At 32.6% G+C, this 24,109-nt stretch overlaps 4 protein-coding genes across 4 annotated transcripts; 2 read left to right on the top strand and 2 right to left on the bottom strand.

Annotated features, from left to right (window-relative positions):
• Positions 1-4,705: 4,705 nt before the first annotated feature.
• LOTGIDRAFT_129609 (hypothetical protein) lies at positions 4,706-5,683 on the top strand (the record flags this gene model as incomplete). The annotated part of the gene is made up of 1 exon (XM_009064891.1): positions 4,706-5,683. One exon carries the CDS (start codon positions 4,706-4,708, stop codon positions 5,681-5,683), a length of 978 nt encoding a protein of 325 aa, XP_009063139.1.
• A 3,286-nt stretch (positions 5,684-8,969) lies between these two features.
• Positions 8,970-12,154, bottom strand: LOTGIDRAFT_220856 (hypothetical protein). The gene is made up of 6 exons (XM_009064890.1): positions 12,004-12,154; positions 11,749-11,810; positions 11,339-11,456; positions 10,950-11,033; positions 10,351-10,444; positions 8,970-9,561 (listed from the first exon to the last, which is right to left on the bottom strand). The coding sequence occupies exons 1-6, from the start codon at positions 12,088-12,090 to the stop codon at positions 9,530-9,532; spliced, it is 477 nt and encodes a 158-aa protein (XP_009063138.1). The 5' UTR covers positions 12,091-12,154; the 3' UTR covers positions 8,970-9,529.
• Positions 12,155-12,421: 267 nt separating this feature from the next.
• Positions 12,422-17,920, top strand: LOTGIDRAFT_235540 (hypothetical protein; the record flags this gene model as incomplete). The annotated part of the gene is made up of 9 exons (XM_009064889.1): positions 12,422-12,543; positions 12,881-12,940; positions 13,081-13,149; positions 13,456-13,516; positions 14,085-14,176; positions 14,524-14,599; positions 14,729-14,884; positions 15,614-15,752; positions 16,116-17,920. 9 exons carry the CDS (start codon positions 12,422-12,424, stop codon positions 17,258-17,260), a joined length of 1,920 nt encoding a protein of 639 aa, XP_009063137.1. The 3' UTR covers positions 17,261-17,920.
• Positions 17,921-20,626: 2,706 nt separating this feature from the next.
• LOTGIDRAFT_235539 (hypothetical protein) lies at positions 20,627-23,820 on the bottom strand (the record flags this gene model as incomplete). Its single annotated transcript, XM_009064888.1, has 6 exons — positions 20,627-21,002; positions 21,610-21,680; positions 22,129-22,249; positions 22,716-22,837; positions 23,121-23,198; positions 23,642-23,820. 6 exons carry the CDS (start codon positions 23,818-23,820, stop codon positions 20,665-20,667), a joined length of 909 nt encoding a protein of 302 aa, XP_009063136.1. The 3' UTR covers positions 20,627-20,664.
• Between the last annotated feature and the right edge of the window lie 289 nt (positions 23,821-24,109).

Raw genomic sequence — 24,109 nt, 5'->3', positions numbered from 1 at the left:
GAGTCTCTAACAGATACTTTTCAGTGGTAGTTCGAAACATCTTCATCGATAACAGATCCTAATAGATAATTTGACCAGCCGACAACTTTCAAAATAGCTATCAGAGGCTGAATATGTTTCGGTTTATATCTGTGGTTAACTTTTGTTGTATCCTCACCATAAAGAAGAACAGTGCTTTTTCAACACATTCCGTTAAAGAACAGAAATCTTGCTATTGCGACATTGCGCTACCACCTTAAATAATAATGATTGTCAAAGCTCATTAAATTATGCATAACATCCAACGAATTACATCACGTTTTCTCGTTAACAACATAGAATTCAGTTTTATGGAGTAAAATTTGTCACTAATCTGTTAATATGCACCTACAAAGGTTAGCATACCATTTCTAATCACTATCAATTAATCAAATTAACCTCTCACAACACTATGACACATTTCTATTATGCATATTTACATGTGTACAAATTTCATTCGTCAATTAAAAGATGGTATATCTGTAAAGCATTATCTTGGCGGGTACATTGGACACAGAGTGTAACACCTGGCTTTATACCGCATAATATACCTTCTTCAATAATCAAGGAAGGTTAATTTTACTTAATGAGCAATGGAAGTTCTTAATGTCTTAAGAGATCCAAAAACATTGTTTCCGACTGTGGCGTTTCGGGTGAGGGGCGAGCAGGGGCCACAAATTTTTTTATGGTGACCACATGCCATCCTTTCACTATGCAAAATGATAAAAAAAAAATTTAAAGTGTGGGGGTGGGGCGCCCAAAGCCGAGCCAGCCTTTTTTTCTGGGGGCCATGCCCCCCCCCCCCCCTCCCCCATATACGTTTATAGGTATTTAGGACACTTATATCACCTATTGGTACCAATCCTATTTCCCACCCGCAGATTGCCATCTTATTTCGCGTATTTGATGTGAGTTTTCAGTTCGGAGGCACTTGCATAGCGTTGTGAATATGACATGGTTCACATTGAGATAACAGGCAAATTTATCTTTTTTGCAAGGATAAGCTGACGAAATTTTGATAAAACATGTAGTTAAAAATGTAAACGATCCCTTTACTGATTATAATCAACCAAGGCTAGAGTTTATCTTGATGATAATCATACTTATTGATTGTCAAACAGTGTTATCAGAGTTGCAGCGCACGTGAATCTGTCAGACCCTGAACTTGTTCTAGATAGATAATTAGGGTTTCGTTCGTCTACAATAGAACTGTGTCAATTTTTAAACATCATGAAACACCAGTAAATGAATGTTCACCATTAAAATTCCTGAACCACAAAATTGTATAACCAACATGTTTACGTGGAATTTCTAGACTAGAAAAAGAGATGAAGAAGCTCTCGGTTTAATGTATTCCTTCCCGATTATCGTATCAACACGTCCGAAACTATTAAATAATTTTACCATGTTTCACTTTAGTAGGTAAATTTCGTTATATGGACCAGGGTAAAAAATCAGTAATTTTAATACCAGCCAATCAACGCGCTCCTACTTATGGTTTGTTTTGTAAATATGATCATACACACGAAAATGGAGAATATTATAAGTGAATGTGCAACTTTTCTCGTATGAAAAGAGTCGTTTTAATTGGTTGAAATTCACAGCTTCATACTAAGAACTTTGGAAAAGACGAGCTACAATTCCATCTAATCAATTATACTTCCTTTAAACATTGAACGAAATTTATATAGTTTCGAGAAGATCTTTGAAGATTACAAAAAGTTTTGTAAAAATTCGGTGACAGTTTATTGCCCAACTATTATAATATTAAAAACGCAATATAAATTTATATAGAAATGTCGAACATGATAGATAGAGTGATTTTTAACTGTCAGTTTTTGGTTTAGTAAAAAACTATGAATGTCATCATATATAATATTGATAGTTAAGTTCTAAGAAAAACTAGTATTACCTTCCTTTTCATTATAATGATACAAGTACATTATGATTAATATTGCCGAGGAGTAAAAGTGGCCTTGAAATTGAAGGAAGATCAAGTGACATCAGACAAACTCTGTCAACTCTGCGTCGGGGGCAAAGTATCTCACGACGAAAGCTATAACAAATTTCGTACTAGTACCTTGATTGCAATAGTCACCTTTCTTGTAGTTCTACCATGGAAGTTAATTTCAAATGAAGCGAATTGATTGGAATGTATGCTAGCGAATGCAGTAAATATACAAATCAGAGGCCTTTGATAGAAAACCTGTAAAGACAAAACATAATGTTTACAGTCTTTCTGTCGAAGACTCTGATTGGGTGTATTCGTTGGCGTAAACTGCAAACTGCAATCAATTCGCTTCTTTTACAAACTTCCATGATACAAGAAAGGTTACTTAAGTATTGCAGTTAAGGCATAAGTATATGTAATAAGTTTGTAATAGTTTGACATCGTGGGGATTTATGGTGCCACTGTCAATTTTCACGGCTTTTGGTCATCATTCCCATAATAATATGCATTGAATAATATATAAACTGCAAACAGGTTAGAGCCCAATATGAATATTATCATAAATTTATGGGTATTTACTATATATACATCTACTAATATCTACAATTTGTACATAATGATGAAATGATAGAACAGATGATGCCATATACCTATACTAAAATCTGTCAAAATTAATATTGATTGACCAAAAGACCGAACCAGTTTCATCCAGACACCTAATACAATTTCAGCTGATTCAGAAACTGTCGGTACCATCCCCCAAAAATGTAATCATTGTGAAAAGTAACAAAACATTACTTAGCAAACCAGCAATCCAGCACTTTTAAATGAATAGTCTTCGCCTCAGATCTTGGCCCGTACTTTCTAAGAGTTAAATTCTCATATCACCATAACACCATATCGATCAAATTGTTAGATATATTATCACAAAAACTATGAACATTTAAAGGCCTAATTGGCAATTTGGTCACCTTTGCAAAGTGCACATGCCTTATAATTAGAGAGTATTGTATAAAGAGTGTGAAATACTAAAATATCAATACAGGGGGCGCAACTCGGTGATACAACCAGAAAATTACCTGTAAAAAGAACAACATTTCATTCATAGAGGAGATATTCTTGAAGAGCAATAGTTAGTAGAATATATATTTTATTCGGGTGCAAAAGCAACTTAAAACACTAATCAATGAAAATGTAAAAGAGCGAATTTTTGAAAAATATAAAATGGCATCTCTGTCAAATCCCGATTAGCGTATTCATCTTTTTCCATATGCTAAAACTATTAGTTCTCGATATTGGATAGAAAACATCGTTCAATATGTTGGAGGGGAAAACTCGAACATCAGTTGAGTCACACTAAAATTTTATTGGATCAATATATCACCATCCAATCTGCAATTAGTAAACACTATTAAGCCACTGAATAAAAGTTCACTCGGAACCTTCTAGTCACGGTTTGTTCGGAATTACTTGTATCGAAGTCGGGAAAATACAGCTATTTTGTGCACAAAATTTTTGATTTCGAAACTGAAGATTTGGCAGCTGATTTGGGATATATTTCTTTCACATCTCCCAGAAAACAAGGGACTGACAAGTTTTAGTTTGTGAGATATGAGACGATATGTCGTATTTGGCGTTTAAGTTGTGAGTGAGGTGATATATGGATAACTTTCCTCTAAAGTCACTACTGAACATCTCGGATTGGTGAGAAGCTTGGGTGCTATTAGTTCAAGTCGGTTTCATGCATCCAGACTGAATAATTAACAAAGAGTTGATCATCCTGACTTTTTTTTATTGTCCATATATTCCACTCATTCGGCTAAACTTTCCCCAATGCTCATTAGTTCCTATGAGTTGAGTAGTTAAATTGATAGGAATGATATTCCAGTCTTTATTTTGATTTGTAGAGAAGATTAATCAGTCCAATATTTAGACGACTAATCCTTAATCCATAGTTCTTCCTTCATTTGTTGGTCATTTTTTCCACGAAATTGATCAAATTGTTTATCAAAATCAACATTCGTTTTTTTAATCAATAACTTGTTAAGTAATATAATTGAATAGAGTTAATTCTACTTTTCTCACTTGAACGATTTGGCTAATGTCCCATTTGACCAAAGTTGGCGATTTGGCATTTCCGCCGGATGTTTTCAAGGGTTTTCTGAATCTATTTTTAGAAACAAAATTATTGGTCGAGGATTCCGAAGATGCCGGTACTGACGTCATGATCATTGATTACACGACAACAGAAAAAGCCTGAGGGGATAATTCCCTTCAAGAAAAATTGATCAACTTGGCACACGTGTCGCCTTTTTGTTGAATGGACATAATCTGATTGAGATCTACACAATACCTGTTAGCAGCCAAGCAATCATCTTGTCGGATTTTGTTCTCTACACCAGTAGTGTCGGTATGTCATTTCTTTTTTTCTTTTTGACTTGTTCTATCAATTTCTCAACATGGTCATGGTGTCCAACATGCTTGATTTTTCAATTTTTTATTGTACCAATATTTATGGATGAAACCTATGGTTGGAACTATCTGTGATTTTGTGATAATTTCCATTTGGTGGCCTTAATTGAAATTGTTAAGCCTGCTACATAAGTTGTAAGCCTACTGTCTAGGCCTACCCCTAATACTAATAAAATATTTTTTTTTTCGATATTTTTCATATTTTGTAGGTCAAAGGGTGATTAAGTAAAAATGGCAGTTATGGGAGCAAGACTCTTAGGCTTAATGTGTTGGTTTGCTTGTGTTTTTACCGTAAATGCTTATATTGATGGGCTATATTGTGGTCGAGAAAATTGCTATGATATTTTGGAATCGACGCGAGACATGACTAAAAATGAAATTATAAAAAACTATCGTAAACTGGCGCGACAATGGCATCCTGACAGACATAAAACAGAAGAAGGCAAGAAAGAAGCCCATGAAAAGTTTCAGAAAATTGGTAACGCCTATGAAATACTCAAAGATGATGAACAGCGTGTGGATTATAACTACATGTTGGACAATCCTGATGAATATTATTCTCATTATTTCTATTACTATCAGCATCGTTTGGCGCCAAAGGTCGATATTCGCATTGTCATTGCCGTTACCATTTCTATAGTATCTGTATTCCAATATTTTGGGGCTTGGAGTAATTACAACGCTGCCATTGATTATTTATGTAAGGATCCAAAATATCGATCTCGTGCGATTGACACTGCTATGAAAGAAAACAAATTAAGCAATCCATCAATGAAAGGAAAGTCGCGGAGAGTCAAAATTAAAGAAGATGAGGAACAGATCATTCGAGAAGTCATCGAGTCGAATATGGACATTCGAGGTGGATATCAGAGACCTAAATATACTGATGTGTTATGGATTCAAATTATATTTTTACCATATTACCTCTTAATGTATATTGTATGGTGGTTTCAATGGACATGGAAGTTTACAATCAAACGTGAGGAGTATGGCGAAGAGGAAAAACTATACCTTATTAGAAAATATATGAAATGTGGTACAACTCAGTGGGAAGCTATTGATGAAGATGATAAACTAGATTATTTAGATCAAGAATTATGGAAGAAAGACAATTTTAAGGTCTGGAAACAACAGCAGGATGAAGAAATGAAAGCTAAGCTTGCTGAAAGTGCACGTTATAAAAGTTATAGACGCTATATGAAGAAAGGTGGTCCAGGACAAATTAGTTTTGGCCCTGATTAATTTTCTCATTTTGTGCCTCATTGAAACTAAGACTCATTAAGCAAATAATATCACTGTAAAATACTGTACTGTAATAGTCAAACATGGTAACCTGACATGATACATGTGATTGTGAATTATGATAGTAAACTGTACCAAGATAACTATGTGACAACTGTACAAACTTAACACAGCAACTTTTTATGATGACATTATTACTCAGTTGTACACTTATATGCACATCCATTTGTTTGGTAAGTGTACAAATGTAGCTATTCTGAATGATAAATTCCATATGTCTAGTCTGTTATCTTATATATAATAATTAACATAATATCTCCACAATATAATGAATTTTCATTACTGTACTTTACAAATTTACAATATGCTATGTGATTATGTTACAACTTGATAATTGTACAGGATTACTGTACTTTACATCTTGATAACTGTACATGATAACTTTACAAATTTATAACTGAAAACATGATGATTTTACAACTTGATAAGTGTACAGGATTACTGTACTTTACATCTTGATAACTGTACATGATAACTTAACAAATTTATAACTGAAAACATGATTTTACAAGTTTATTACTTTGCAATATATTATCTTCTGCTTAATGTGTCTTGTTTTCTCACTTACAAAAGATCATAGTGTATTTGTGTTTTGGGGGTGTGGGTTGTTTTTACTCTTGTCAACTGTTAAATATTTATGTTGTTAGTTTATAGAATAAGTGAAACTCTATTGATTTCATAACTGATTCACTTTATGTTTATATTAAAGAAGTATAATGATTAGACACATTATGTTTTCCAAGGACAACTTCCACTGTTTGTTTTTGCTGAATTTCAGAACAGAATGCCAGATTTCTTTTCTGAAAAGTAATACAGGTAACAGAAGTCTATCTTGCTAGCAAACAAAATATGTAGCCCAATATAGACCTCTAATGATGTGAAATTTTGGTAAATCATAGATTTTATTATGCAAAATTATTCCAAATTAAATATGGAACAGTCTCTTTAAAAATCAAAAGTCATTGCTACCAAGATCTGCATCTTTGACTACAATATCTTACTATGATTTAATATGAATTATACTGCTTCAAGATTTGACTTAAAAATATCAATTTTATTTTTTCTCATTATTTTACCTCCAGATGTTTATTTATAGATATTATTCAATTTTAAAGTGATGAATTCCACTAGTTTATTTTAAAAGAACTTAATTTATTCATAGCCTCTCAGATTGAATATTCATTTGTTGTTTATTAATATGTAGATTACATTGAATTATGAATATGTTCAGTAATATATGTGTAAAATTTCAAACTGATATAAATACAGGTCTGATGTTTTGTTTTGTGTTTTTCTAAGTTACAGTACTACACTTGCTATCCATGATCTTACAACACTCTTTATTAAATTGTGTTCTGTGAAATTTTTTTCTGCGTACTGACAAAATCTGAGAAATGATATGTTTAGATTTGTCATATTTTATCAGCATTAAATTTTGATTTTTATTTGTTTTATTTATTATCTTGCAAATTTTGTAAAACTGGAACACAATTTATAGAGGAATTTCTCAGATTACGGATGATGAGTGAAGTCACTTGCAGAAGGAAAACAAATATGTCAAGATCACCATTTTAGTAAATTTTGATTTCAGATAAATTGAACATCATATTTCCATTCTGATTAATGATACAGGCCAGTAGAATTCACTTTAAACTGAATATGAAACTTATTTATAGGACAATACAACTTTAAATACATTATTGATCTTTATTATAGGCTATTGTAATAATATTGCTACAAAGTTGATTTATACTGGATTGAACTCAATTATATTGTATAATTATTGTGACCTAGGGCATTTCAAATTATAATCTTACTCACCTTTATGGCAAACCATTAAATTTATGTTTTAAAGGGTATTATAACTGCTGTATCTTTTCATTATAGATTGAAAATGTAAATTATGTTCAGCATGTGTCTTATTCACAGCACTGGGGGTCTAATTGGTATACTTTGAGTCTTAAAAGGACAGGTTTGCCATCCATTTGACAAATCTTGCTTTAGTCTCACAAGTTAGAATTTTGTAGCTAAGATAATCAGTAATTATTGTTCACAGCTCACTGTCAAAATTTGAGCCTTCAGATCCATGCGTGCCCAGAATTATGTTAAAAGTTAAAATGATGACTCATCTTTTCTTGAGACTCCGCCATATATAGAAAAGACATAGAAATTAACAGTTTGATGTATTTTTGAAGGAATTATGTGATTTGGGTATATTTCTAGTACTTCTTAAGACTATTTACATATATTCAAGACACAAAATCAAACTCTTTAAGGCTTATAAAATTTGATCTAGATTACAATAATTATTGTGAGGGTGTGGAAGCAGGGCATATTCACTCTTCTAGAACACCTAATGTCACTCCGAGTCTGCATTCTTGTTTGTATCTGGCACATAGCTTCTTCGAGTACCATTCAATTTCCCATCGTAAGGTCTGTGGTTTCTGTTATTCGAAAAAAGCATTACCAGTTTGGGTATTATTTAACCATTTTGAATTAATTCAGAACCTATATTCTTTAGTTTATTACCCCACCTTAAATGTCAAGGCCCATTCAACTAGTGTTTATATTTCCCAGTGTTTAAATCTGTTTCATTTTACAGCATTAAATTGTAAATAAAATATTTTATTGTTGTTAAGCAAATTTCAATGAATTTTTCCACAGAGGCATGGCCATTCCTTGGGTTGGGTTTGGTTAATGCCTTACATAGCAGAGGTCAGTCAGTCTCTATTTAAAGTGATTCCAGACTGTAGTCAGACAAATTTTAGTTTGTACAACAACCGGCTCCACTGTATTTTATGTATTAATTTCCATTTGCCCGTCATGGAAACTGGATTTTGTCTTTTCACAGCTTAAAGGGACAGGTTTACCACCCGTTTGACCAATGGTAACTAAGTCTCAGAAACGGGATTGTTTTTAGCTAAGCTTATCAGTCAAAGTTTGAGCCATCAAATCCATGTGTGCCCATATAGAAAGTGAAATGACTTGTATGAGTTATAATTAAAGGGATTATGCGATATTCGCGCAGTTGTTGTACTTTTGAAGACTATTTACATATATTCAAGACCCAAATTGTGAACCATTGCCCTTAATAATCTGTTCAGCTTAGGAGATCTTAAGGAGCTCCTAAAATATTTGTCTACTTTGCACATTTGCTTAAACTTGCCATTATGAAGGTGCCCGAGGAGATGAGGTCTTGTCAAATATACACCATAATTTAAAAGGAAAATTTCATTACATTTGTTTATTATAATACAATATATACAACCTACTAAATCTGTACAAAATAATTTAACAATACTATCTCATAATTTAATAAAATAAAATAACAATTCACATCTTCCCTTTCTAAATAAAAATTTCCTCATTTAATGATGCAACAAAATGTCATTCAAGCATACAGAAAAAAGTGTATACCAATATACACAAAATTAGTACCTCCAGAAAGGATATTTGTTCACTTACAAACATGAACAGTACACAATGCAACAAAATGTTGTTCTAGCATACAGAAAAAAGCATATACCATTGTAATCAAAAATGTTCACTTACGAACATGAACAGTTCATGAACAATGTCAAAATAAATTAGGAGAAAATATTTTTCTTAAATGTTAATATTTGACAGCAAATAATGTTTCTTATGTCACAAAAGTAAACCTCCACTATCAGCATTGTCAAAATTGTTCATAAAATTGCTCAATACATATCTTGGCTGTCACAACACATTTTCAAACCCAATTCCCTTGATGATAGTTGCACATTTTTTTAAAACTCAATTTTCTTATTATGCTCTCTGAATCTGTATTTGAAACTTACCTAAAATGATGCAAAAATTATAGATTTGTCAATGTACTGTATTATAATCATATACACATTATATCAAATAGAAATGGAGTTTTAAATCCTACTATTTTGCTACATGCAGTGATCAATGAGGGAAACTGGCTCGAATTTTGAGCCAAAATTAGCATAAGCCTACTTATTTCAAATCTGGTTGGCTTTGCTGACAAAAATTTTCCTCATTCCACACAGCACAGCATTGAGCATTGGCTTCCTAATATATACCCAATATGCAGGATGTAAAATTCTATTTTAAATCTTTAAAATTATAGAATTTTTCTGTGTATTATTGTTATGGGATAATCAGTGAGATACAAATTGATCAATTACTATGTATAGATTGATAACAGGTTAAATCTGTCTTATACTCTATAGAAATCAATATCATCTGTTACCAACTAGAAATTACATTATATTCTTTAATATTGACTGGCAATACTTTTATACATTAAATACATTCCTTGTGTTCATATAATACTTATTCTTAATTTGAAATCATAAGGGTTTCTGATTTTGCTGTAATTGCCAGTCATGCCTGGTAGGCCCTAATTATATTCTTTAATGTTGACTGGTCTCCATTATCTCTGCACATTTATATTTATTTGTTAAAATCATAAAAATCAAGTCTGCTGATTTCAATTTATTTGCCAGACATTTTTGAGAAATTACATCAGATTCTTAAAGTTTAATATTGACTGTTAATTAGGAACCAGACATTTTTAAGCTTTATTCAGAAATAATTAGAAAATTCAGAAAACAACTTACAGGCTGGCATAGCGCTAACTTCTGCAGTGACTATACAATTAACACCTAGGTTAGATAACGCCCCTCTTAATAAACCACAGGGAAAGGCTAAATACTGAAAATAGAAACAGAATTTGGGTGAATGTTAATACATTGTATATATATATACACAATGCTATTCTGAGAGCATTTTTATATCTAAATATTTATCAGCTGATAGATCTCAATTTCACTATAAACTATTTCAGCACTTTTTCACTTGAAAATATGACTTCAAAATTTCAATCTTTTAATCAGGTAATAAGAAGTTATGAGAATGTTAATAATGACCTCGCAATAAAGACTTCGGTCACTTCTGCTTGCTTTTTTTTGATTATTTGCTTACCATGAAACCTGAAACCTAATTTTCGATTTGAAAAGTATTAAGGATAGGTGAACTGCAATTGAAAATTGGACTATATCCAATTATATTTATTCTAAATAATTACTTTTTCTGTGAAACATATACTAGTCACCAATCAATTCTAAAAAAAAATTCATTAAGCCTAAATTGATCACAAAGAAGTGTTTTATATGACATACGGAAGAGCCCCTTATTACTTTGTAACAGAGTGACATACCTTTGGAGCTGATTCCATATATTGTTTTCCATTAGATATTTGTGTTAAAAATTTGAATCTGTTATCTTGTAAAACATAAACACCCTAGAAAAATAAGGCTTGGTTCAATAAAAAAATATCAAAATCAAGGGAAAGTTCAGCTTTATATCAACATCGATTTATTTCATTTCACATATAGGCCTATTTGCTGCATCACACATCATAAACTGGGGCCTCGTGTGCTACAAGCTAATGCTGTTGTCTTGACAAATTTCCTCCTTGAACAGAACATGGCCCTTGTCCACCAATCAGGTGCGAAATAGTAGGACATAAAATATCATTATACCACCAGACCAAAAAAAAGTAAATTTGAGGCGTATTTCACTACTTGTAATTCAAAATGGCCTTACCTGGTGATTTGTTCTCAAATTATCAACTTGTTTTTTATAAATAGCATTCCAAAATTCTTTACATATAAATTTCATAGTATCTAATTCATCTTTAAATCTAGCACTGTCTTTGGTGAATCTGTTAAAAAAGAATGAAAAAAGAATGAAATAAAAAAAGTTTTACAATTCTGTTGAAAACTGTTGAAAGGGAGATAACTTTAACATTTGAAGAGGACAAGAAGTCAACTAATTGAATGATAATGTTAATATATATCTCTAAACCGATTTCAGTACCAGTAGCATGAGTTGAGCTAAAGTAGATGGATAAAAGACAGCTTAAGTTTGGTTTTTATAGGGAGAGAAGTCTCTGAAGTACAACCGTAGGCCGACCCAGAAAGTTAAGTCATAAATTGGATAAATTATATGCTCACCTTTCAATCAAACTCTGACCAACTCTGAAACCGATGGATTCTAATCTAGAAATACTGATATCCTGAAATAAAACCAAAAATTTTCATGAACTGGAATAACACTATAATACTATAAAATTATAACAGATGTTGATTAATATTGCCTTATAGACCAAATTGAATTACATAATAGCCTAATGGCCACAGTCAGCTTCCATAGACATACACAGTTCAGTCTCACTCTCAGAAGGTAGGCTATGAGTGACAAATAATTACCTTCGAATTCTCTTCTTTCGAACAAGACTGGTGTATATAAGAAACTAATTCCATATGAAGAAAGTCAAATAATACTTCATCAGCCATTTTCCATTAATATGCAATTTACAGATGGATTTTAGGGGCGGAGAAAGAAAATTTATTATTTGTTGAGTATAAAAGAAATACCAAACGTACAAAACCTTAACTCAAAGTTTTCTAGAACGTAGCGAAAGTATTTCGTATATTTATAAAATTTGTAGATTTTTCAAGATCAAAATTATGAAGCTTTGAAAATATTTATGGTGATAAGAGAAGAAATATATTGATTGTCACTTTCAGTTCAATAGATAATGATTATTCTTGTGCTTTCAGAAATATAAAATAGTTCGTTTAGTTGCTAAATCTTGTTTCTGATTGGAAACTTTAAACTTCCAAGATGGCCGAAGAAATGCGTGGAGCTTTAGCTCTACAACAAGAACTCGAAAAAGCAAAGTTTAGACTGAAAGATGTCAATGAAAATATAAAGAGAATAACAGGCAGGGATCCGGACGAACCGAGGTAACTTATTTTGATGCTGGAATTGTGTATTTTTGTGTTAATCATCAAAAAAGATGCTGCTCTTGGAAATATTAGAAAGGGGAGGCAACTCTCTTAGCTTTAATCTGAACAATAATCTGAAAGTGAAAGTGGGACTGATCATGATGAAGATTATAATAGGACGGAATCCTTGATCATTTGCCAAATGAGTTAATCTATTGCATATGTTACGTTGCAATAAACAATTTCAATAAGCTTTTAGTCAGTCATTTAGTTTAGGCAATGAATAGTATTTAATCTAATTCTAATGATATTGTATGTGATAATAGATAGCTAATTAAATTGTTTATCATTGTAGAGATCGTAGAACAGTGGGTGCTGATGGTAGAGGTAGGGAGAGAATATTCAATGCAGCCAGGTACATTTCTCTATTATTATCTTACATTAAGACATATATCTCTGATTTAAGTATTGAGCTAAGGCTAACAATATTTTTTTGTATTATGATATGAATAGTCATCATTTGTTTTTTTATGGTGTCAATGTGTTTTATTGTAGAAGAAATATGGGCGGACAGGATGGTTCCCCAGTCAAAAGAAGAATTTCAGTTGGAGGAGCGTTTTCAAGGTGAAAAGAATTTCTCTGTTGTTACTTTTAATTGAAAGTTATTTACTGCTGCAATTTGGAAGGCAGCACTTTTAACTGTAATTGCTTTGTAAAGATGATATTATTCAATACAAGAATATACAGTATACAGCTTTATATTTAAGCTTAATTTATAGAGATTGCTTGTTATGAAAGTTGAAAAATTTGAGTCCCATTCTCCAAATAAACTGTCCCCATAAAGATATATATTTGTAATGTGAGTGCAATGAGATGAGCTCTTGCCCATTAAGTAACCCTTTATCAATTTTGTTGTAATTTGTCTTTAAGACTGGGACCAAGACCTGCTAGACCACGAGAGGACAGTGGCGATGAAGAAGATGACCAGAAGGTATTATTTTTGTCAAAAAATTATTTTTCTTGTGTAATAAAAACTAGGATAATGATGGTCCTAATATCAATAAATACAAGAATACAAGAATTAAGTTTGGCAGCCAGAACAAAACAAATATCTTTGCCATATTGTAAAATCAGCTGTTGAAAGCTCAGTGGCAGGAACCTTACCAGAGGCCATCTTCCTCTTCCCAATGTCAAGCTAATATGAACTCTGACAACTAATACCTTGACTGCAATAGCCACCTTTCTTGTATCACAGTGATGCAGTGATTTGATTGGATTGTATGCAGGCAAGTATAGCCAATCATATTCTACAACAGATAGAAATTAAACATTATAACATAGTGTTAACAACCTTCCTGTCGAGGGCTCTGATTGGCTGTATTTGCTACCATACAATCAAACCATGATACACGAAAAGTGACTATGGCAGTCAGGGTAATAAATAAACCAAGTACTAACAGAATATACTAATGGCATAAGACAAGGTATGTAATAGCTTGACATTGTGACAATATCATGTTTAGGTTTTACATTTCAAATGTTCATCTGTTAAATTTTAGCACACTGTCCAATCATCTGTAGTAGCTGCCTCTATCGAAACTCGCACCAAATCCATGGAAAAACAAAGTAAAGACAGAGAAGGAATGGCCAGGTAAATATTTGTCTTTATGAATAAATAAATTTGACAATACCATTCTCTGTTCATCAGACATTCCAATATGTATGTTCAATTGTATATGTATGTCTACTTTCCATTCATTTTCAGACATCCATGTGTATGTCTACTTTCCATTCATCTTCAGACAATGACCAAATTTATGTCTATTTTCCTTCCATATTCAGACATCCAAATCTAATTGTTTACTTACCATTCATGTTAAGACATCTGGTGATTTATGTCAAATTCCTTTTAAACTTCAAATGCCATGCAGTAACTGTGTTTGTTTTAAGAAATTCTGTACACATAAAGTATTTATGATATTTTCATTACATTTTCAGAAATAGGAGAATGTTTGGTATGATATTAGGTACTTTACAAAGATTTAAAACTGAAGCCAAAGACAATAAGGACAAGGTAACAACAATTCTTGGCTAAAAAAATGTTTTTAATGTCCAAATGTAACATTTTTGATGCAACCTTTTTCCATGCATTGTGGAATGAGAGATGATAAGTAATTGGCTATAATATCAATTGTTTTATTAGGATGATCAAAGACGGAAACTAGAAAAGAAATTAGATGAGAAGGCAGAGAAAGAAAGAGTCAGAGTTCGTCAAGAAACAAGGAATTTATTAGATGAGATGAGATTAGAACAGTCCAAGATAAGAAGATTAGAACAGAAGATGGAACTTGTCCAGGATGTAAGTTGAAATTGGAATTGTATAAGACTAATCCTGACACTGATAGCAAATTGTCTTTTGTATAAGGCACCCTTACTTCCTTCTCTGACAAAAGTATAAATATTTTCTGAAAAATTTTGGAAATTTTATGGAGCTGATTTCAGATATCAGAAGCAATTTTCAGAATGAAATCTGTGAACTCAGTGCATCTGTATTTAAATGAAATAATGTACTGCTGGAAGTGACAGTCTATATATTTGAAAGATAATGTAGTAATGTCTGCAAGGCAGAAGGCTAATGACCTAGGGTATGTTGTCTGTGCTCAGTTCTGCCATTTAGATGCTGGATCCATTTCAAGTGTTTTTGTCCTAAATGTTGTCACACATCAAAAGAGAAAATGATGAAATGTTTAGGTTATGATGTCTGGACCTCTGAGAGTAACTTGATGTTTTTCTTATTTCTGATTCTCATTTGTCAGTGAAACGTTGAACATAAAACTCATTTTCATTATATCTATTTGTAAACTGCATGACATTAAAGAGTAGGAAATGGTTTCTATCAAAATCCAAATGATTCTAAACTTAGAAATCCTTGCACTGATTTGGAACAATTTTGCCAACTTTTTCTGAAGTGTGAAGATTTAAATATTCATTTTCTTCAAATTTTGTTAAATTCTGCTCAAAGATTGATGTCTTTTTTTGACAAATTGAGAGGTTAAGAAGCATTGAACCATAATTTTATCCATTTCAGCATGAAGCTATAGAGAAAGAAATGGTGAAACTGTCTAATTTTCTCAGTACCAAATCTAAACCACATATATTTTATATGCCTAAGAAACTTCTGTCTTCTGATGATAACAAGCTGAAAGATTCTGAAATCTTTGTTAAAAGTAGGATATTCTGCTTTTTGTTCTGCTTTCAAATTCAAATGTTATAAGATAAAATAAGGCCCAAAATATTTTGGTTGAATTCCTAACACATACTGCCCAAGCTCTACATTTGATTAGTTGAATGTTTTAACATGACACTAGTAAAGATGTCTTCAGATCATGGCATGAATGAAGTAATACACAGAATACAAAACCAAATATCCAATGATGTATTTCAATCATACTGCCTAGATATATTCCATCCTTTGAAACTTTATTCAGTGCAAAATATGACCACCCATTCATCGTCAGAATTTTCAGTCAACATCAGAAGAAGAGGACAGATGTTAATCAAGAACTATGAAAATTTGTTCTTCCTTTCAGAGCTGATTGATGAAAAACAGAAGAAAATGGAGTCAGAAATTGAAGAGATGATGACCAGAGAAAGTCAACGTGAAGAGCGAATCAGATCTCGTATAGCAGAGAGAGCTAGACATGCTAGTGGTGATATGGAAGATCATGATGATGAAGATGATGATGACCATGAGGATGACCAGGAGACTGACCAACAGGCTATAGATAAACATAAAGCGTCTATGAGGGAGGACAAGGAAAATGAGGTGGTGGTAAAGAGTGAACCAATGTCTGATTTTAATGTTTCAGGTATCAAACAGGAAAAGGATGCAGACGGTGAAGGGGAGGGGGATGACAGTGACGTAGAAATGGGGGAGGAGGAAGATGCTGACGGACAAGCTATTGTAAAGGATGAAAGCAGCAAGCGTCCTAAGAATGAGGAGGGTGACAAGGACAAGGGTAAGGATGGGGGTCTTCATGAAAATCAAGATGCTGAAATGCAAGACGGGGGTATGGTCAATACTGTAGGTGGGGCAGCCAAAGAAGCACAAGACAAGGACAGCAGTAAACATTCAAGACGTAAATCTGATTCCAAAAGGACTGATAAACATAGAGACTCAAGAGAAGAGGAGGGTAGGGAAAGACATAGGACTAAGTCAGGGCAAAATGAAACTAGTTCACGCTCAGAACGCGAAAAACGCAGAAGCTCAGACCACCATGAACGGGAGAAAAGACGCTCAAGAAGTAGGGATCGTAAAGATAGACACAAACACTCCAGACATCATAAGGATGAGAAACGTAAACGCACACGTCATGATACTGATGACGAGGACAACATGGATACTTCAACATCTGCTAAACAAAAAAGAGACAATCAAGATGAACGCATACCACAACCCGAATCTGAAAGCACAGTTCAAACTGAAAGCACATCAGCTTCTTTGCCTAAAGACGCTAAACCATCAGAAAAACTGTCCAAGGAAGAATTCTTTGAAGCCATGGTGTCTGAAGACTTATCTAAATCTGATCCATCTCGGGGAAGTCACACTGATAGGGAAAGCCATGCTGATCAGGAAAGCCAAGCTGAACGGGAAAGCCACGCTGAGCGAGAAAGAAAAATTGTCATGGCTGAAGATGGAGAAGACAATATGGAGGATGAACCAGCTGATGAATGATAATAAACATTGTCTTATTTCTGTTCAATAATTGTGAATTGTGTTTATAGCCTAGATTATATTACTTTATTCATTCTTTCTCAGGTTCAGATATATTTGCGACTAGTGTCTGACTGTGTTTGATTCCATTTCCAGAAAACAAATACATGCAGCAGTAGAGGTAAAGGGTTTTAATAAAAATGAACATGATTTGAAATACTTTGGTTACACAACGCAATTGTACTCTTAACAAATTCTTGGTATTTGATGTTTACATATTATTCTATTAAACACCTGATTTCACTTGGTGAATGAGTTATTCAGCATCAATCTGGAAAATATATACTCAAATTGATTTTAGAATTCATCCATTTTCCTAGAAAAATAACGTTACACTTTGAGCTTTCAACCATAAATTATTCTTAGCTTAATCTCTAAGTTTAATGTTAAATAGACTTTAACGGGATTTGTTCTAAAATATCTGTTTTCTTGAGAAAGAATGAATTAATCCAAATTTCATACTAATATTTCATTTTTTTTAGATTTTTTCAGGCCAGGTAAGTATTCTCTGTCATTTTCTTTAGATTAGACTTAATGAAATATAGGTGTTTGTTAGGCACAAATGGAAATAATCATTTAGGCTGGGCTATGAAAAGATCACATGGCTTTTTATGTTGATTTACTTTTATTTCATCATTTTCCAGTGATTTTACTCAATTAATAATTGGAATAATGCAATATCATGATTTATCAGCTTGAACTGTTAACAGTATATATTTATGTTTGCATGTCAGTCAGAAAGTAAATAAAAATTAAAGAAATTCTTACTTTACCAGAATAGTCTGACAAGGCAGTTAGTGCACGCACAGCCAATATTTAAGACATAAACAAGAGCAGTCTGTTTTGTGTTGAGGAAGAAAAAATAGTTGAAATTATGTAGTCCAGATTTATGCTACCCAAAAACAAGGTGAATTGTTCGTGCTTATGGACCTTTTTCGTTTTGATTGTGTCCTGATATGCACAAATATCTATCCTAAACTCAGAAACTCGGAAAATGAACTAGGTAATATGATTTGCTTCCAAAGTGTAGATTGTTTTGCCAAATTTATCATTGAACATGCAAATTGTCGTAGATGATGGTAAATGGTAAACTAAGTGTTGATAATTTAAACTTTTGATGGCTATGTTTTTTTGAAAAACTGGATAAAAAAGTGCACTATTAGTAAATAATATTTGCTCTTCCAGTTTTTAAGGGATCTCATTTGGCGTGAAACAAAATGAAGATTTGTTTGTGCATTAAAGAAATTCATAATTTTTGCATAATTTATACTTTGTTAAATGTAATTAAGATATTTGTTTGTCATCAAGTCAAATCGATTTTTATTTACCATCAAAATTAAAACATTATTAAATATATAACTTGGTGTTTTTTGGGATGTATTGAAATAACACAATATAGGTAAGGTATACTTTCCAACACATTGTTATTACAACTGGGGCACCTCTTGCAACCTTTCACAGATTGTAATTCTATGGGTTGACCTTAAGACTCCTGAGACTGGGTGTAAAAATAGGGGGCAGATTGACTCATGGGGGGACAACTGTCGAGGTCCGATTTAGACCGTCTGAGCTTAAAATGGTTCTCACAAGAAATTTTTCCCAAAATTGATCTTTACCTGTACCCCCACTGGTGTCGCTAGGCTACTCATATAAACATGACTATTAAATAAGGAATATTTATTGGTAAGACCAAAGCATATCAAAATAAGTAACATTGTCAGCATTATAAAATATACAATGATACAAGTAATTCATTGTTGGGAATAACTTTATCACAAGATCTGCTCTATGGTTAATAATGACCTCTCATTCAAGGACTGACCAATAAAGTTATTGACAAAAAAACTTTCAAATTTTTCGGTTTTGATTTAATTCAATTCTATTTTTTGCAAAACTCAGCTAAATATGTACATCAATATACTGGGGGGGGGTTGGTATAATAAGCTTAAGCATTGTAGGTGCACAAGCCATTATACTCAATTGCTGAACTACTTTGAACTAGGATGTATGTAACATATATTTATAATATCAGAATGTAGAATCAAGGGTTTGATGTAGAGGCTTGTGCACCTTTGACACATCAAGAGGAGTAAGAGGAATGCCAAGCTTCATTCTTTATCTATTGGTAGATGACACGTTAATGTTTGCTGTTAGCTAATGCTGATATCGCAAACTCACTAGTTGATAGTAGTTGGTTCAAATTGGATGATTCTGTTGCTGTTGGTTTGGTAGCTGATTTACTGGTTCCGGCATTTTGGGACCTCATATTCCAATACAAGACCTAATCCAATGTGTACACTATAGTATAATGTTTTGAAAAGATTTTCATTAAAAATTTTGGATATTACTCCAATCTTTTATGAAAAAAAGGATTGAAGCTTGGTTATGGAAATTATGGAATGGGCTAAATGAAACAGATGGAATGCTAAATACATTCTATCTTTACAATAAATTTTGGCAGAATTTGCCAGATGTTCGATTTATATTCGAGGGTATATATAAGGGTAGCTGAAAAAAAGATTAATCAACTGGTAAATGTAGATGAACATATCCTTTTGAGACTTCATAATTAATTTGAATAGATATAACCTATAAGTGAAATGAAGGTATAAAGATATGAAATGGCATATCAAGGACATACACAAATACCAGAGAGTGGTTCATTTTGATTATTCAATACATTGTCTTTGATTATCCAAAAAATAAAACCTATTACATACTTCTTACTATTGTTTCTAAATAAATTTTATTTCGCTCACACCATAGTCGTCACCAGTTGCAAATAAGAACAGCGTTTGAAAGTTTCAAACACTTTTATGCAACTGAGTTGTTATCGGAACACACTTACATTATTCGCAACTGGTAATCAATATGGTGTGAGAGGACCTTTACTTTGATGTGAATATCAAAAGCAGCTTCTAAATCATGATGGTCTTATAACTTTTGTGTTGACAAAATTGAAAACATCAACACATATGCAAATTTTCAGAAAAAAATTTAGGTCATTTCTGCATGGAATTTTCTATTTTCTATTTTCAACAGAAATATGTTTATTTCAAAAGTAACATTTACCCTTTCAACCCTAGCAACCAGTTTACCGGCCACACACTAATGCAATATATACCTGAGCAGCCGGTAGTGATGTCATACAACATTAGCATCATACGCTTTTACTTTTATTACTTGGAGTTCAGGGTATATGACGTTATATTTCATTTACGCTCTGGGTTCAAAGAGTAATGTATGTTTCCGTCAATACAAAGTATAATTAAAAATGTGATAAAATTCGATGTAGGCAAAAATGTAAAATAAGAGTACCGGTTCAGTATCAATAAATCGGTGGAAATTCATTTGCAAAAAAAATTTCAGTTAGCTTTTTTAATTAGTCCAACAACTTTTCCACACAATCCAGCAGTAATTCCACCAGTTGGAATCACATATTCACTGTCATTACGCTCAGGACCTATCTCTCGAAGGTTGGCATTACTGTCTAATAAGTCATTTAGAAACCAATATCCTGTATATTTACTTTTTCCTTGATGTCCATAAACTAATATACTTCTTGTAGCTTTAATAAGCTCCTCCTCACAAACTTTAATATTGTCTATATCTGTACAGTGATAGAGATTTCGATGTGTTGTGTCAGCAGTAAAATTTGATTTTAAGGTTTTTAAATGTGTCATATCCATCATCAAGAAGAAGCCTGGAACACACAAAAAAGTTATTTAATTTTATAGGTCAATTTTAAGGATAATCATCTCCACAATGTCAAGATATTATGAACTTGGTCTTATATCTTGACCTTTCTTGTATCATGGATTGCAACTATTTGATTGGATTGTATTGTATACCGGCAAATAATAGCCCTTGTTTAAAGACTTTCTATCTGAATTCTGATTGGCTGTATTCTGTAACTTACAATCCAATCAAATCTGTGATGCAAGAAAGGTGGCAGTCAAGGTATAAGACACAGTTTGTAATACATTGACATTGTGGAGATTTGGATAAACTCAAGATCCTTTGCATGAATGATTTTGAGACAAAACAAGCTCTTAAAATTGGTCATTCATCAGAAAAGCAAACTCCTAATCAAAGCATGTAAATGATGTCAGAAAAAAAAGGCCCTAAAATCTATTTGACAATGTTCAGACAAATTTTGCTACAAAAGATATCTGCATCATCGAATTTCTCTATATCACGTGATCAAGATGATGTACAAAATATTTTTATAGCAATGAAATGACATCCCACAAATGTCCTACAAAGGAACTTGTTATGTAGAAGTGAGGAAGTAACAAACTAAATACTACCTGAAATTAAGGCCCAATGTGCTTTATGTCCTTTCTTTTTACATGGACCATGATTTCTATCAGCATCATATCTATACACAGGTTAAGAAAAAACAATAGAAGTCAACTAAGAATATTAATAGAAGTCTTGTTGATATGAGTTTTTACATCTTAAAAAAGTTAAAATAGCTTAGAAAAGGCAACATACATCATGTTATAAGCACCAAAATCAAATGAAAACTGCAGCCTTTCCCGCAATAATTCAACACAATGATGTTTGCATGTTTTATCATGTCAAGGGCAATAATCCCAAAACTGTTTTATCAAATTATAACTGACCATTGTATAAAATATAGACTCTATAAACAAACAGCACTTTATGTACATTTTCTTGCAAGTCTTTTTCACATTAGATGACAATCTATTAAATTATAGTACAATTAATATTTTATATTCTTTTCAAATTATTATTTTCATATCATATAATAATCTGTCACACAATTCATATTTTCAATAGTTGATGTGCTTTTAAAAGGATACGGAACCAATAAGACTGAACCTCTCAATAATTGTTGTAATATACCTTTCTTTCCATTGACCATTTCCACTACCTCGGAATGACAGTTTAACACTTGATGTGCCAATCTGGATATATATTCAGCTGTAATGAAAGTTAAGGCACAATTTGAACAAAATATTTGAAGGAAACAGCCCAAGTTAAGGATAAGCAGTCAGCAAGAGTTCTTTCAGATACACATACAGCAATTTGAGGATATCTGCTGAACACATTGATACAATTTATCTTTAATTCAACTCTTGTTCAGTGAATTTGCTTATTTCGCTCATTATAAGCATGTTCTCATTGATGTCCAACACAGCTGGTTTGTCGGTCATGTCCAGAGAATACAGACAAATCAACAGCCCTGTGCTCATACCCTTAAGTAATGATTGAGAAAGTTAACCCTATTTCCAGATAAAATCCTGATGATGATTTTGTATCTGAAACATGTGTGGGCAACATATGATGGTATCTTATCAAATCAACAGTATGCAAGAAATTCTGTGAGGGTCATAAGTTCTTTGGGAAAATTTGACATTTTAATATTTTTGAATTGTTTTTGACCTACCAGAGAAAATTTCTCCTTGTTTGGTAAAATTCTTCATTTTTGCTGTAATAAATATTTTCTCAGCACTGACTTCAGGCTTGTTCATTAATTGGGCAGCCATTGCTAAAGCTACCATACCACACCTAGACAATACAATTACCAAAGTTGGATCAACTTTTGTGAAAGAAATGAAAAATTAAGTCAAAGTTGTTCTCCACTGTTTGATGGAGTTAAAACAATATGACAATTCTACTAGTAATGATACAGAATAACTACTTTATAGGCAAGTTTGACTGTCGTCTGCTAAGTCAAAAGGTGTTGTATGTTTGATTCCCCTTGAACTTCTTTTCAATCTCTTGAGGCAACAGCTAAGACATCTCTATCAACCAACTAAGTTATATTTAATAAAATGTAAAATTAACTTACTGTGGACCTTTCTGTATAATAGGTTTAACTGTTTGACCAAAAGATAAATAACAATTTTCTTCTCTTCCTCTACCTCGTCTAAAATACATAGAAAAAATGTTGTCAGTAGGGACACAGACTGTAATGAGATCAGTTGTCTGAAGATCGCATAGCCTAAAATTCTGAGCAACAACATGATTCATGTCGGTTTTAATATTTCTAACAACACTTTTGGAGATACTGCAGTCTACAACAGATGTCTGCAGTTAAATGCATTTTCATCTGAAAGATGGATAGCCCCTGCTCAAAACCATAATGACATGACCAGAGAGTCTCTTGTTCTAATCTTCTTTTAGGAACTTTGTTATTGTTGTTGATGTCAAGTTGACAAGTTTATAAGCTAATATATTTGTACTCAATAGACACCTCAGAAATCAAGAGCCTATACAAAGGTATAGTCTAAATAGAAGTAGACCAGAATACTAAGCATCACCATGGTTACATAATGGTTCTGGAATCATGATTTCCTTTTTAAGACCTACCTGTCTAAGAATTCTTTAAAGAATTTGTAGCCTTCTTGTCCTAGTTCGATAGGTGTTTCAAGATGAAAATTATCTAACCCAGCTTCTATCAGATCCTCTATAATATATTCTGTAGTTTGTTGTAGTTTTGGTGGGGGAGGGGGTGGGGCTGGTGGGAGTAACATGGCTGACATATTCATCTTGAACCCTATCTTAGAAATCTGAAATAGAAAATACAGATTTGTTAATCCATAAAATAACTTTATGTTATTTTGATATTTTATGAGGATAACAACTTAAGTTCACAATTAAGGATCAATTCTACCAGCTGGTCGTTGGCCAAACTCTTGGCATTGATCTTTCCGGATTATTCGTAGCCATTTACAGCTGGGCCAACTGGAATAATGAGTCTTCAGAAGTAATAGAAAAGTATAATATCGCATAATACCTTCAACATACCACAAACTATGAATTTTACTTGCTATTTCT

This window comes from Lottia gigantea, assembly GCF_000327385.1.
Source record: "Lottia gigantea unplaced genomic scaffold LOTGIsca_66, whole genome shotgun sequence".
In the NCBI taxonomy this organism is placed as follows: Eukaryota; Metazoa; Mollusca; class Gastropoda; family Lottiidae; genus Lottia; species Lottia gigantea.
The sequence above is the reverse complement of the archived record's forward strand: the minus strand, read 5'-3'. Positions and strand labels throughout refer to the sequence as shown.